This window comes from Falco rusticolus, chromosome 9 (assembly GCF_015220075.1).
Source record: "Falco rusticolus isolate bFalRus1 chromosome 9, bFalRus1.pri, whole genome shotgun sequence".
NCBI lineage: Eukaryota > Metazoa > Chordata > Aves > Falconiformes > Falconidae > Falco > Falco rusticolus.
In genome coordinates, this window is record NC_051195.1 from 43,089,053 (window position 1) to 43,102,705 (window position 13,653).

General features: G+C 48.9%; 1 protein-coding gene across 1 annotated transcript in view; it reads right to left on the minus strand.

The window, feature by feature from the left end:
• PAPPA (pappalysin 1) overlaps positions 1 to 13,653 on the minus strand; it is a 181,553-nt gene that overhangs the window by 16,988 nt on the left and 150,912 nt on the right. The window contains exons 18-20 of the mRNA XM_037400862.1: positions 11,845 to 11,992; positions 9,069 to 9,178; positions 2,337 to 2,408 (exon numbers count right to left, since the gene is read on the minus strand). Coding sequence (XP_037256759.1) covers positions 2,337 to 2,408; positions 9,069 to 9,178; positions 11,845 to 11,992 — 330 coding nt within the window. The remainder of the gene's footprint in view (positions 1 to 2,336; positions 2,409 to 9,068; positions 9,179 to 11,844; positions 11,993 to 13,653) is intronic.

Consider the following 13,653-nt stretch of genomic DNA (forward strand, 5'->3'; position numbering starts at 1 on the left):
AAGAAGAAATGATTTATATAGTAGAAGAAGAGGTATTTTTATGCCAACCTGGTCATATTCAAAAACGTGAACTTTGCCCAGCCTCCCAGGACATCTTGTAGCCTTCTCCACGTTTCCCTTGTATTGCCTGGCTGTGTCTGTTGGTCAGGAAAGGCTTGACTTAAATTTTCATGCCTATGCCTGTAACCTACACCTATGAATACTGGAAAATCAGTAGAAGAAACTTGTAGGAGAGTTTGCCTTTCATTAGCACTGGCAGAGTAGGCAAATCAGTCCTTTGGAGGAGAAGAACGGGACAATGAGCATCTGTTCTGCTTTGGTACCAAAATCCTCATCTGGGAGACCTTAGAGGCCTGGCTGTGGAGGGTGAGGTCTCTATAGGCCTTCATGCATATCTTAGTGCTCCTGTGTTTTTGGAGGACTATGCAGGTAGTCCAGAGGGACTATTTTCCCACTGAAACACCTACGGTAGCTGCGGCGGAGTACGGGGCTGACTAGGAGACCTCTGTTCCTGCCACTAGGGAGCGACAAAAAATCACATTGCAGCACCACGCTGGTACCACCGCGCTCACCCGGGGTGAAATAACCCCCTGCTTACAGCCCTCTTTTGGGAACCCTCCCTAATTCTAGGGATAGTAATACATGAGGGGTTGTGTCAGCTTAATGGCCCAGTAATATTGACTTACTTGCTTATTAATCCCCGTTTCCCTAGTCGTGTGAAAAGGCTTGGTGAAGATGGCATTTCTTCTGAAACCTTAATGCCAGAGAACAAGCTCTGGCCCATTCGTGGATCCTGGAAGAATCATGCTCTAAAAATGATGCTACAGGCCATTATCAATTGTCTGGGCAAAGCCTTCCAAGATGATAGATTGCGATGCGGTGACACTGCTGGATGAATGATGAAAAGAAGAAAGTTCCTATTGATGCAGAGGGGTCTGGCAATTAACAGTGATGGAAGGGAAGAAAATGCTGAGAAAAAGCATGTCAGTAATAATGGCTTCTGGTAAATTATTACATCATTGCAAAGTTTGCCTCAGTAACAACTATCCTTAAACAGCAGGAGAATGGATACCCAATGGTGCATCAGCACCTGAATGGCATTTCTTAATGGTTGCTGGATGTTATTTTAGCTCTTTGGAGAATAGGGGCACCTAGCCAGCCTGCATGACTGCAATGCGTGAGATGGCTTATGACATTCAAAGCACTGACAGCAGAATGCTTTTCATTTAGGAAACAACTAGACAGAAACTATTACATTGTTGAAGAGTTATTACCCTCTTGGGCCCAACATTTGTATGCGAAGGAAACCTGTCTTTTACTTGAAGACAAATCATGTCGCACAGCAATGTGGTCTAGAGTTCCGTGTCAGATTTGGGATTTCTGTGCCATGTTCTGCCTCTTCAGGCAAATAGCTTCAATGCGCTTGTAAGACTGGGTTGCTGAGAGCACAACCAGTGCAGGAGATGTGGGGTCGAGACACAGCTCTTCCACCGCCTGTCCATGTAACCAAAGCAGCCATCTATCCCTCTGCCTGTGAGCTACCCCATTTTTAAAATGGCCATGAAGCTTCTCAGCCTTACAGAGGTACCACAAGGATTGACTCCTTGGCATGAGTAAGATACTCAAGGCATGGAAGGAAACTGCATGAGCACCATGACCCAGAGATCTCCTGCCCCGTTTAACCACTGGAAGCATCTTCAGACTTTTCAGACTTTTCAAACACTGTTGCCAGCAGAAACAACATCCTTCAAAGTAGTTGCTGTTTTCAAATAATATACAAGACTGTAAAAAATATCACAGCTGAAATGTCACTGCACTTTTCTGATTTTTTTTCTAGTTCTGATGGAAGTGCACAGTGGAGGGATGTGTGATTTGCTCACTGTCCAGCTGTGCTGTTCACCCGGTGGTATCATTCCTGCCTCTGGCCTTCTTAGAGTTTACCTGCACACTCCAATGCCCAAAACCTACCTGGCCTTGGAAAGAATTAGCCCTCTAATAAGACGTCAAAATCAAGGAAAAACAACTGAAGGTATTTGCAGCTGCCCAGAAATTCCCAGATCCTCAGAAACGCTGACGGGCCACCAATGTTGTTGAGCTACTTGATCTTTCACTCCTGTGAGTATCACTCAACCATCAGCTCTAGGAAAACCACCAACTTCACCACTGAGTGTAAGAACTGATGCAAGTGATCACAGCCTGGTAGACAGGATCGTGAGGGCAAAAGTCTGTTTGCCCCACTTGGAAAACAGCATTTACAGCCTACATGACTGCAGTGACTGTTACCATAACATTTAGGAGAGCAAGCACGGACCACCGGAGCTAATGCGAGCGCTCACCTCACAGCCTTTGACACAATGAATCAGGGAAGGGTGAGGGTACCACTTGAGTCCCGCCGTGCAGACAACGCTCTGGAGGAAAGAAAAAAAAAAAACAAAACACCAACCAAAAACCAACAGGTTAAGACAAAGAAATCAGTGTACAGAAAGTCAGCATGCTGGCTCCTATGGCTCTCCTGTACTTAACCAATGAAGTTCAGTTCCTAACACCTCTTGTGTTCTCAGGACCTGGCTGTCCTCCAGGTATTTACAAGAAGTGTTGGACTTGACACTTGCAATAACAGAACATTTGAGATTAAAATAATATTTAAGGTTCTCCTAAAATGTCATGTCCAATATTTCACTCATGGTGGGGGAACGTGGCAGGGAAAGGCAAAGGCACAGGTCCACTCTCTTGCTTTTGGGTAGGGGGGAGACATTTTAGGAATCCATTTAGGGATTTCTTTGGTGCTGCAAAGCATTGCTCTCTTTCACTACTCGTTGTACCTGTACTTCTAGAAGATGCAAACAGCTAAAGGTGGACTTTCAGATACATTTTTGGCACCATCTTAAATAAAAGCACCTCCCACTACATACCTTCGCTATAACCCAGCATCATCTGCTGCATTTTATGAGCTTTTCAATAATATCTGTACCAACTCTGTTTATAGATTTTCTAGATTTTGCCTTAGTTTTGGGCAAAAATGATGACCAGCCTACTCAACGATGACACACGCAGGGCAGCCACTGTTTACCTGTACATGTGGAAGCTTAGATTTTAGGAGTGGATGAAAAGTTTGGCCGGTCAGTGGAGATGGTGGTTCAATACCATGGAGGTCTAGGAGCTCGGACTCCCATCCTTCACCAGGACATCAGGCACAATATTCATTTTGGGTTATCGCCCATGGATGGAGCACTACAATGTCCAGCTGGGCGAAATGAACACATAGGCACTCACCCAAAGACAGGGGTCAGGGTTGGATGGAGGCCTGGGGAAGGAAGGGATTAACATTTGGGAAGACCTGACGCACAAGCCATCCCTTCCCCTGTTTATTTGAGGGCTAATTTAATCCATCTGCAGGGGAACCTCAGCCTGTTTTTACAGTTTCTGTCATTTGAGGCTTACCTGGCGTGTGCTAGAAAAAGGACTTTTATACTATCTGACTTGGGCTGTTTATCTTTCCGATGCTCTCGGATTTTCCGCTATTAGTCAAGCCCGGCTTGCCCCACCTGCCTCACAACAGGGCCCGTCTGTGTGAGCGGGGGAGCGGCTGGGTGAGGGGGGAGGACGTTGTTTATCCCCGGGAGGGAGGCTGCAAGGTGCCGGGGCCCTGCAGTGTCAGACATTCCCCCAGTGTGCTCTTGACAGGCAGCTGGAGATTTCCAGGCTGTTGCCTGCCACAAATGGTGAGATAATTCCCCCCACCCCCTTCTGTTTATTGCACTTCAGAGGAAGAAGAAAGGAAACTTTTCTAGGTTTCAAAATAAACAAGGCCAGTCAACAGACTGGGAGGGGGAGAGTAAAGGAAGCAGTTCAAGAGCATTTGAACCCAAGGATTAAAGCAAAGCAGAAAACCCCAGGCATTTGCCTCCTGTATCCAAGGCCAGCCAGACAATGAGTAGAAGTGCACTTACAAAGAGCGTCTCACATTCCCCTGGTAAGAAGCACCAATATTTACAAAACCTCTCGATATGAGTGAATGTGTGTGAGCATGGCATGTGGAGCTTACAAAGGAGCCAAAGAGCCCCATAACAGGCTCCTAAAAAGGAGGTTTCCAAGTGAAAGCAATCCCTTGCAGAAGATGTGCCGACTACTTTCCTGACCTCCCAGTATTAAAACTCCAGCACCCTCCCTTAGAGGAATGGATGGAAGGTGAAGGCTCTGCTTGGACAACACTCTGGTTGGAGCTCTCACTTAGGGTCATCCTCAATCCCCAGGGCTGGACATCCTCCAGGGAAAGGGAGTGCAGCCCTGAGTCGCTTTCCATAGTGTAGGAAAGCCCGCTGACCTTGTGCTAGATTAATCACTGGGTCAGTGGGACATTCCCATTGCTCTGGAGTGGTACCTGCCCACAGCTTAGTCCCAGTTACTTTGCCCTCTCCTTGGGTGATATTTTGCTAGTGGAAACCATTAGAGGTGCTCCAGCTGGATTCAATCTTGCTAACATTCATGGAGCTGGAAGCGGGGTGTGCTCAGGGAAGGGCCCCCAGCCATGGTCCTGGCTCCTCTTGCTGGTTTTTCAAGCCCCAGATTCCCACAACCCAGCCTGCTTGTACCCTCAGGCTGCTGCTGTGGTATATGTGGTGCAATGGGATGGGAGGGGGGATGTGGGTAGAGGGAGACACTGAACTGGAAGACTGAGAAATCAGAGATGATTTGGTTTGCTGGGCATCATCCCTGCAAACACGCACATAGGTGCCATGGGGTGCTGCATGGGGCAACTGAGATAAACAAATGTGTAAAAAGCAAGCAAGGAAGGGTATAGGCAGCACTACTGCAGGCATGACCAGGGTCTGATGGCATCAGTGCCCACAGAAAGGAATGTGGACTCACAAGGCCAACAAGGGATGCAGTAGGAGGTGGATGGAAGGACTACATGCAACACGTGCCAGGCGGTGCATGGCAGATAAAGCCCATCCGGCTGCTGCCTCTGCAAGCCCCATCCCTGCCCCGTGCTGCCACGTGCTCCAAGCCGCTGTGGTGACATATGCTGCCCTCATGGTCCCACCTCCCCTTGTGCATTGGCTTCTGCAGCACAGCTGCCCTCCCGTGTGGGCCACGCTGTGCAGCTGGGTGTATTGACTTTGGTCCTGTCCCCATCCCAGAAACGCCATCCAGCCACATCTGCGGTTTGGTGGCTGTGACTCCATCTGCTGCGAACGGAGAGGAAGCTGGGATGCGCTCCCACAGTAGGTAACAAAGAGCCAAGAAAGCAAATCCAGCTGTCATTTTCTCCTTGTGAGGGAAGACCTAGTGCCTCCGGTCACAGCACTTCCCTCCCATGGTGGAACTAACACAATGATGTCAACCATTTGCAGGCTGCAGAGGGGATTAAGTTTCCCCAAGAGAGGCCAGTGGAGAGCTCTCCTCCACCTTCGACGGGTCAAGTGTCCCCCAGGGCTAAAGCCCAGGGACTGGCATCTACTGGTCTCAGCTAACTCACTCCTCAGGCACTAAAAGAACAAAAACAATTACCATGGGCTTAATGTGGTGGTGGTGAGGGGATTGGCCACTGCTGCCGAGAGAGGAAAGACACTGGGCTTGGTGGCTGTTTCCTCGTGTAGCTACAGATGGGGTGGGAACTCCTGCCTGCCAGGGTGCTGAGCTACTGCACCACAAGAAGTCATCTCACCGCTCTGCGACTCAGTTTCCCTGTCTGAAAAATGAGCCCAACACTCCCAGAAAGGGGAGAGGGGAAGGAAAGAGAGAAGCTGCAAAGCTAAAATGAAGCCAGGAGTATTTAAGGAGAATCCCCATTAATGACTTCTGGACATCCAAAATCCCAGGGCTTGCGGTGCATATGGCAAAGCACATCGCCAGCAGTCGGGCAGTGTCCCAGGCATGCGGGGGGGGGCATAGCCACACTCAGCCCCGCTGGTAGGCAGAGTCGGGCACACCAACCCTTCGAAGGCTACCCCAGGCATGCACACACTTGCACAGTGTTTGGCCTGTTCCTGCTCAGCACAAAGGCAAGAACCCAAAATTCAGACAACCTAAGAAATTAGGTGTCTGTCCTGTTTCTCTGCAGTCAATGAGAAAGAGCTGTCAAGCTGTCTTCTGGATGTTTCACTTTTTTCTCTCCACTGCCTGCATAGTCGAACTTGGCAGCTCTATCTATAGGTGTCTTCAACAGCTCGCTGCCCGTTGTGCACGCACAGTAAGTGGGAAATCAGAGGACAGCATGGTTGCTCCGAACACGCCCACTGCAGAACAGCAGATGCACAGAAGATTTCAGTTTGGTTTCCCTTCCCCCCGCCCCCGCTGAAAATACCAATTTGGAAGACACTGCCAACTTACACTGATTTCGGCAAACTGTTTCAGACCCAACAAAACAACTCAGCCTAAACCAATTCTGAAAAACACAGTAATATTTACACATTGCTTGAAATTAAATATCTGTTGTTGTTCCTTTGAGAGGACATTTAATTTCTAGTTCTTCATTTGCATTAAACAAAAAGTTTAAAAAAAATCCTTGGAAATGAAATGTTACGTTATGATCAAACCAGCATGTTTTTTTCTCCAATTTTTTTGGTTCACCAAAAATCACAACAACAAAAGAGTTGCTTTGATTAGGGGAAAACATTTTTTTTTTAATTTGACAGAACTTTGAGTGAACCGAAAAATCAAGTGATTTGTACAGCTCTACTCTAAACAACCCCCAGAGAAGGGATGGTTCCTTCTTGCCACTTTGCTTCCATAACAGCTATTGCTTGAACAGCTACACACATATATATATATATATTTTTTTTTTCCTTGTCAGCTCTCCCTGTGTCTTATCTGTGCCTGTCCTCTCAAAGGTAAGCTCCACAGGTCAGTCCCGCCTTTATTTGCTCGTACTACACTCATTTGTACATTACTTGTGCCTGAAATTAAGTAACTGTTTCCTTTGCATCATTCAAGTCCTTCTGAGATCCACAAAGACTTGCTGCGTAAATGCAACCAGCTGCTCCTGTTCCTTGTATGGCACAACAGCAAGCTGCCACTGACCATAAACAGAGACAGGTATTATTAATGATACAGAGCACATTGCCATGGGGACCTTCCCTTTAGGCATCCCAGCCCCATCTCTCCAGGGTCTCCCCAGTCCCACCAGCAGCAGCATTTCCCCCAGTGGCACCCCACGAGGCACCACTCCCCATGGGTGACGTCCTTTTATCTGGAGAGTTGAATAAAATGGATGTTTTGTAACTACCAAAAAAATCTCCAGCGTGTTTCAGCATCACACCACTCATCTCCTAAAGGCTCCCCTCCATCGCCCAACACAAGTTTTCAAGCCCAAATCTCACCCTCTAATTAGAAAGTGTTTGTGGGGTTGAACTTGTATCTGCTCACAGCCTAAAACTCTTGCAAGATCCTCACCATGAGGGCAAAAAAGGTCCGATTTACCACAGTACTTTTGGAAACATGATTTCTCCTCCACCCTTCGCTCCCCTCATCCCTTTACTACTATATGTTTTCCCTGCTGCCTAATGAGCCCTCCAGAGACCTGCAGGTATAAAACTCGTTACAGCTCCCTCTGCGTACCCGCATCAATAAACGAAGGAGCACAGCAGAGAACGGGAGGGAAGCTGTCACTTTATTTCACCATGAATTACAAAACCACTTTAAAGTCTAGCACTCGGGAAAGGGCCAGTGAGAAATTGCCCCTAATACAGAGATAGGGGTTTTCTTTATGTTCCATGCCAGAAACTTGGCAAAGCCTAGGCTTAGCAGTAATATAATCTCGGTGTCTGGAGTACATGGGAAGCTGGGAAGGACACTGCAAGCTTGTTGTAATCTCTGGATTTAGGTTCCCCACCCCTTTCCAGGATTTATTCTATTGCTCTGTGTGAAGTAGGGAAGTACAAAGTGGTGGAGATTTTTGGAGTGGCTCTCTATCCACAGCCAAGGCTAGATTTCAAAAATCCCAAACCTTGAGTACATATTTAGGCATGTAGAGAAGCAAATAGACTGTCAAAGCTGCTCAGGACATGCTGGCTGCTTGTTCTCCTTCTAAATGGAGTTCAAGTGTGTAAAACAGACTGCTGCAAAGCCAGGGCCAAGTATGTAAAAGCTGACAGTGTTTGCTCAAGCACCACCAGCAACCTGCACCCTGGTGACACGTGATGTGCCAGCGTCTTCCGACATGCACTTAAGCATGTCCAGATAAACATCTGCACCTGCAGAAATACTGCGTAGGCACAAGCACCTGGTTACACGCATTTCTAGGCAAGAGGGCACATTTGTGTAGATGACGCGAGGGTTTTCAGAATGGGGTAGATGAGCGTGTCCCGCTGGTATCCAAGTGTAGGCATGAAACCAAGCAGCTCTTTGCTGCAAGTGGCCTGCATGTGCAGGGCTGAGCATGTGTGCCGGGCGCTGTGCATGGGTGTGCATGTGCCCATCGGGGCAGACAGATGCCGGCAGGTGTTGGAGGACACACAGGACAGAGCACCAGGAGCAGTTAATGCTGCCTGCGTGTTTGCAGCAGCAGGAGGAAGAAGTGGTGACCTCTGGAAGGGGCTGTGCTGAGCAGGCATCTCTTGCATGCGGGCGAAGGGGCGGGGGGAGGACTCAGCCAGCTCTGCTGGTTTGGGAAATGAAATACCCTCTGTATCAGCTGCTTTTGTCATCCCAAAGCAGTGCCGAAAAATCCAGCCCTGCCACCAAAGAATGCAAAGTACTGAACAGGAGGAAGAAAATAAAACCTGGCCAGTGCCCTTTCTCTCACTGTCCATCACACCTTCCTGTGTAGTGAATCCTGTTTCCAGATCACACCCACTGTAGGTGCTGGGTGGATCTGAGCGCACCGATTTGGGACCTTTACCTTGAACCGACTTTCACTGGGAAATCACAGAGAGAAAGCAACTTGGAGAGGAAGCCACCGCATTACCAGAACAATACGCAAAGACACAACAAACATCAGGCATTCTTTTTGAAAAGGCAGAATTCTCCGTGTATTCCCCTCCCTGCATGAACCACAGGCAGCGCTGTTCACTCACCGCACTTGAACATGCAGCAGGATATAGTGAGGGAAACTGGCAGGCACTGACCTTCACTCTTTGAGGGTTCATCCAGTGCTGGATGTCTTGCACAGTCTCGTTCACACGCAGGAGGATGGGCTCGTGACTGTGATCCAGACATGAGGTGGTACACTCCGTGCCTGCACAAAACATGGGAGAGGATAAAGCTAAAGGATAAAGCAAGCAGCTTCTGACCCTTTCAGCATCCTTCCAGCTGAAGGACAGGATTAGGGCTCATTTTTCCTAAATTGCAATTAGCAGTCAACCATAACTATCACATATCTTCTAGACACACATGAAATGCTGAGTACAACCCTGCATCTCAGCAGGAGATCGTGGGGGTGGCAGATATTCCAGGGTCTTTTTGTATGAGCTGCATATCTAGGTATTTCTCTGGCTATTAACTCCAAGAAGGGGGTCAGATTTTGTGCTTTCAGATCATCAAGAAAACGCGAAGGTTTTCCTATTTCAACTGCTCTTTCAAGCAATGGGACTGATTAAGCAGAGGCTGTCAAACTCATCTCACCTATGACATGACAAAAACCTACCGTTTGATCTGTCACATTTACAGAACTTCAATAATAATCTTTCAGAGGGTGACCAAGCCTAATGATATTGCAGACAAGCTATCACCTAAGTCCCACAGTCAATAAGAAGTATGCAGAAAGGTAATGATGGCTTTGTTCACACATAAACCTGCTTTTTCTCTGATTAACTGTCATGCCCAGTGGGAATCCTGTCCTTTCTTTATTAAAACATGCTGCGATACTCTGCAGCAATATCCCAGAGCCCTGTGGTGACACAACCGTAAGCCCTAGTGCGTTGGACCATTACCATTTCCCCCCTGGAAAATCAGTCTTGAATGGCACAGCTGCTGCAAACATGTCATTAGGATTTCTGCACTCCAATCAGCGCTGGGGGAGGAATTAATCTCTGCACTGGTTTGGAGAGCTGAACCTTTGGCTCAACACACACCTCAGCCTGGAAGGGCAGATTAGGTGTCTGAGGAATTACCGAAGGTGTGTGGGATTCATAGTGACCACAACTGGATGCTATTATTTTCCCCACCTGCTTCTGCCTTCTCATGTACTCCCACATGGAGGAGGCAGCAGGAGCAGAGCAGACCTGGGACGTTGAGCCAGCAGGATGGGGAGAACTTGGGGTTTGTTTTGCTTTCCCAGCACACGTGGCAGTGGCTCCAGGGACCCACTGGATTAGGCCCACTGACACCAGCCCCATTGCAACTGGGTGGCAGGGGAGGAGCACCTTCTTGGAAGGACATCGATCAGTCTTCCAAAAACACAAAGAAGAGAAGAAAACCCCAACAATCTGATCCCAAAAGGCGGTGCTGGGTGAGCCTAACAAAGTGTGTGGTATGTCTCCATCTGCTGAGGATAAAAGCCAACGGCCGCTGTGCCCTCACCGAGCTATTCCTCTCTCTCCAGTGACAACCACGCTCCCAAGCAGGATCCAGCCCATTAATTGTTCACCTCCTTGATGGCTGTGTGGTCCCATCCCAGGATCAAACCCACTAGATCTTGCATCTGGGATTGGTACCTGCTGACAGCTGCCCCAGCAGGGCTGGGAAAGCACTAAGGGTTGGCAGGCGTCCCCTGCGTGGGCAGCTGCAGACCCTCCTGTTTCCGGTACTGAGATGCTCCCCTCCAAACCAGGAATCGGTACTTCTTTCCTTGCAAAAACCTGGCCGGCCCCAGGAGGTAACCTTGTCTCAAGGGTAAAATGCCTCGCCACATTGAGTCGCCACAGTCTGCTCGCCACTCGCTCTCCCGCGCTCTGCCGCGCTATTTACACTTACGGAAAGGAGTGGGTCGGATTTGTTTTGATATATGATCTGTAATTGGCATCATTACAGAGTGGTGATCTCATCCAGGTTGTGTTCACCTCCCCAGGGAGGGAACACAAGGAGGCTTGTGGTCCCTTGCATGGCTGCGATATAATGAGGGAGCCGTGCAATGAGGAAATGTCTCCAAGTTCAAAGGGACAGGGGGAGGGAGGAGGGGGCTGGCAGGGGCTGGAGCTGCAGGAAGGGGCCTCGTGGGTCTGTGAGGGTTGCAGCCAGTGCAGCTCCCGTTGCAGCCCTTAGAGCAGGGAGACCTCAAAAACAGGGGCTGAAAATACAACACAGTGTGTAGAATTCAGTGTGCAGTCTGTCCCTCCCTCTGCCTGGGTGATACAAAGCGGGGCTGAGCACAGGAAGTCATCACCCCTGGCGGAATGACCAGGGGGAAAACCATACCGTTACAACAGCTCCTAAACAACCATCATACCAAAGGGGAAACTCAGCTGATCTCATATTCTTTCTAGAGAGACCTGCATTATCCTGGCGCTGTGCTTCCCTGCCGGCTTCCTGACTTTCAGCCTCTGGGCTGTGCGTGTGTGCGTGTGGTTGAAGGAGGGGGACCTTACAAAGGTGTAAGAGCAAACGCAGGTACAATCTCTCCCTGCGTTTTGAGGACTGGATGTGTCTCTGGTGTAGTCTGGTGTGCTGGCTGCCCATTAAAACCAGCTGGCCAAGAAGGGACATGATGAAACTGGAAGCGCTGCAAGGAGCAGGCAATCAGAGCATGTTATATGATGCCTGGCCTCTCAAAGGTTCATGTTTCTTAAAAGCAGTTCCCCGAAAAGCCTCCTGCAGCAGCCTCCCACTCAGGCAAAGAGGTCCACAGGAGAAGGTGACTTCAAGGACTGCAGGCTCCTTCCTTCCTCCCTTCTCTTTCCCACCCTCATCCCCACCTCCCGTCTTGCTGCTCCCCTCTGAGCTGCACCCGGACTGGTGCTCACAGACCTATGCCATAGCCGCCGGCACACTGCAGCTTCAGGTGGCTGTTGAGCTGTGTGGGCAGTGTGCACTGGCCCTGCATTTCTCTGCAGAGATGAAAGGAGCCGCTCCAGGTGCCATCCTTCCGGCAGTGAATCACGTTGCTTCCACGGCCCTGGGAATGAGAGAAGGAGATAAGGAGAATGGTCACAAAACCAGCAGCAAGGCCAAGGTGAGAAGTGAGAAGTGGGCAGAGCTGAGCTGGGAGCAAAGTTCTGCTGGAGCTGGAAGAGCCCCAGGTTGGGACTGCCAGCCCTGGGGTCAAGGAGGAGTTTTCTTCCAAAGAATAATAATAAAAAAACCCTGCATTGCATACAAACACACATACATGCCCCTTCTGTGCAACGCAATGTCTTTACAAGGCCCTTGCAGGTCTCTGCCTTAATATAGACCCACTCCAGGTGTGATAAAGGTGCATTCTCCCCATTTGCCTTCTTTGCTGTTGTTGAGACATTACGTTGAATGCAGACAACCTTTCCCCTCTGCCCATTTTCTAACTAGTTGCACCATCTTTGTCTCAAAACAGAAAGAATCCCCAATGGCCATCTGAAGGAGGAAGGAAAGCGGGACACAAGCAGGGATGCTTAGCAGGGCAGAACGTGCTCTTTAGAGCTTGGCTGCCTTGAATGACAGCAAGCGAAGGGGCTGAGACAGCCATGCAGAGGCAGGTGGAAAGGAGAAAAAAAAATCCTCTGGTGTGGGAATGGGCAAGGAATAGACTATGACATTTCTCTTATAGAAAACATTCTCTGTATGATACTGAAGAATGAATACCGAAGTCCAAGGGGAAATATCATGCTCTTTAGAAACAACAAAGGAGTGCACAGGCAATCTTTTGTCAGATCTACCCTTGTGGCATTGGGGATTTCTGCGCAAGCTGTTCTGCAGGATCTGTGAGCCTAACTGCCATGGGGTAATGTGGGACATTCAACAGGAGGACGTCTGGTGTGGCTGGGCTCCAAACCTCCCGTGGGGTCCTTGCTGGGTGGGAGAACCATGAAGGATCTCTGCTTCTCCTCGCCCGTTTGATGTGCCAAGCATGTTTCCTGCAATCAGCCCACCCTGCTCTTGGAGATTGTGGTGGGTATCTTCGGGGGCCCTTTAGTGTGCTGTCCATGCTGGAATCCCAGCAGGGCTGCTGAACTTTTCTTAGGAGCTCTTCCCCACAACCCACATGGATCTGCGCAGGCCCCTGGTACCGGCATGGAAGACTCAGCAGCCTTTGGTGTCAGTCTTGTCCTTAACGTCCTAATGCCTTTTCTGCTCAGCGTTGCTGATGAACACAACATTTAGTGAGATGCAAAGTGGTCTTATTGGCAGACTACTGCATGGGACCTGCTTCCCCTTCTCTAGACATCTGGCCATTGCCAGAAGTAATAAGAAAATCATATGAAAAGATAATGGACCAGATGGACTCAGGGTGTGATCCAGCTTGGTGACTCTCACCTAAGGGCCAGTTTGGCAGAGACTGATTAATTTAGATCTGACTGTTCATATGATTTGTGCACAATATTCAGAAATGGAAGACCCTTGCTCTGTGTGCTAGGGGAGGTACCTGCTTAAATGACCATTATGTTCCTGGTGATTAAGAGATGCCATATGTACAGCTGAGTAATGATCTTTCAGCATGGTGACAAATTCAGGAAGAAATCACTAAGTGATAATTGAACACAATTTGCTGTTTTAGCAAGCGTGGTGCACTTCCAGTGCAATTTGCATGCCAGGGTTCAAGCATGTTTTTTAAAGGTGAGCCATGAAACCTGATTTATGTTCCTG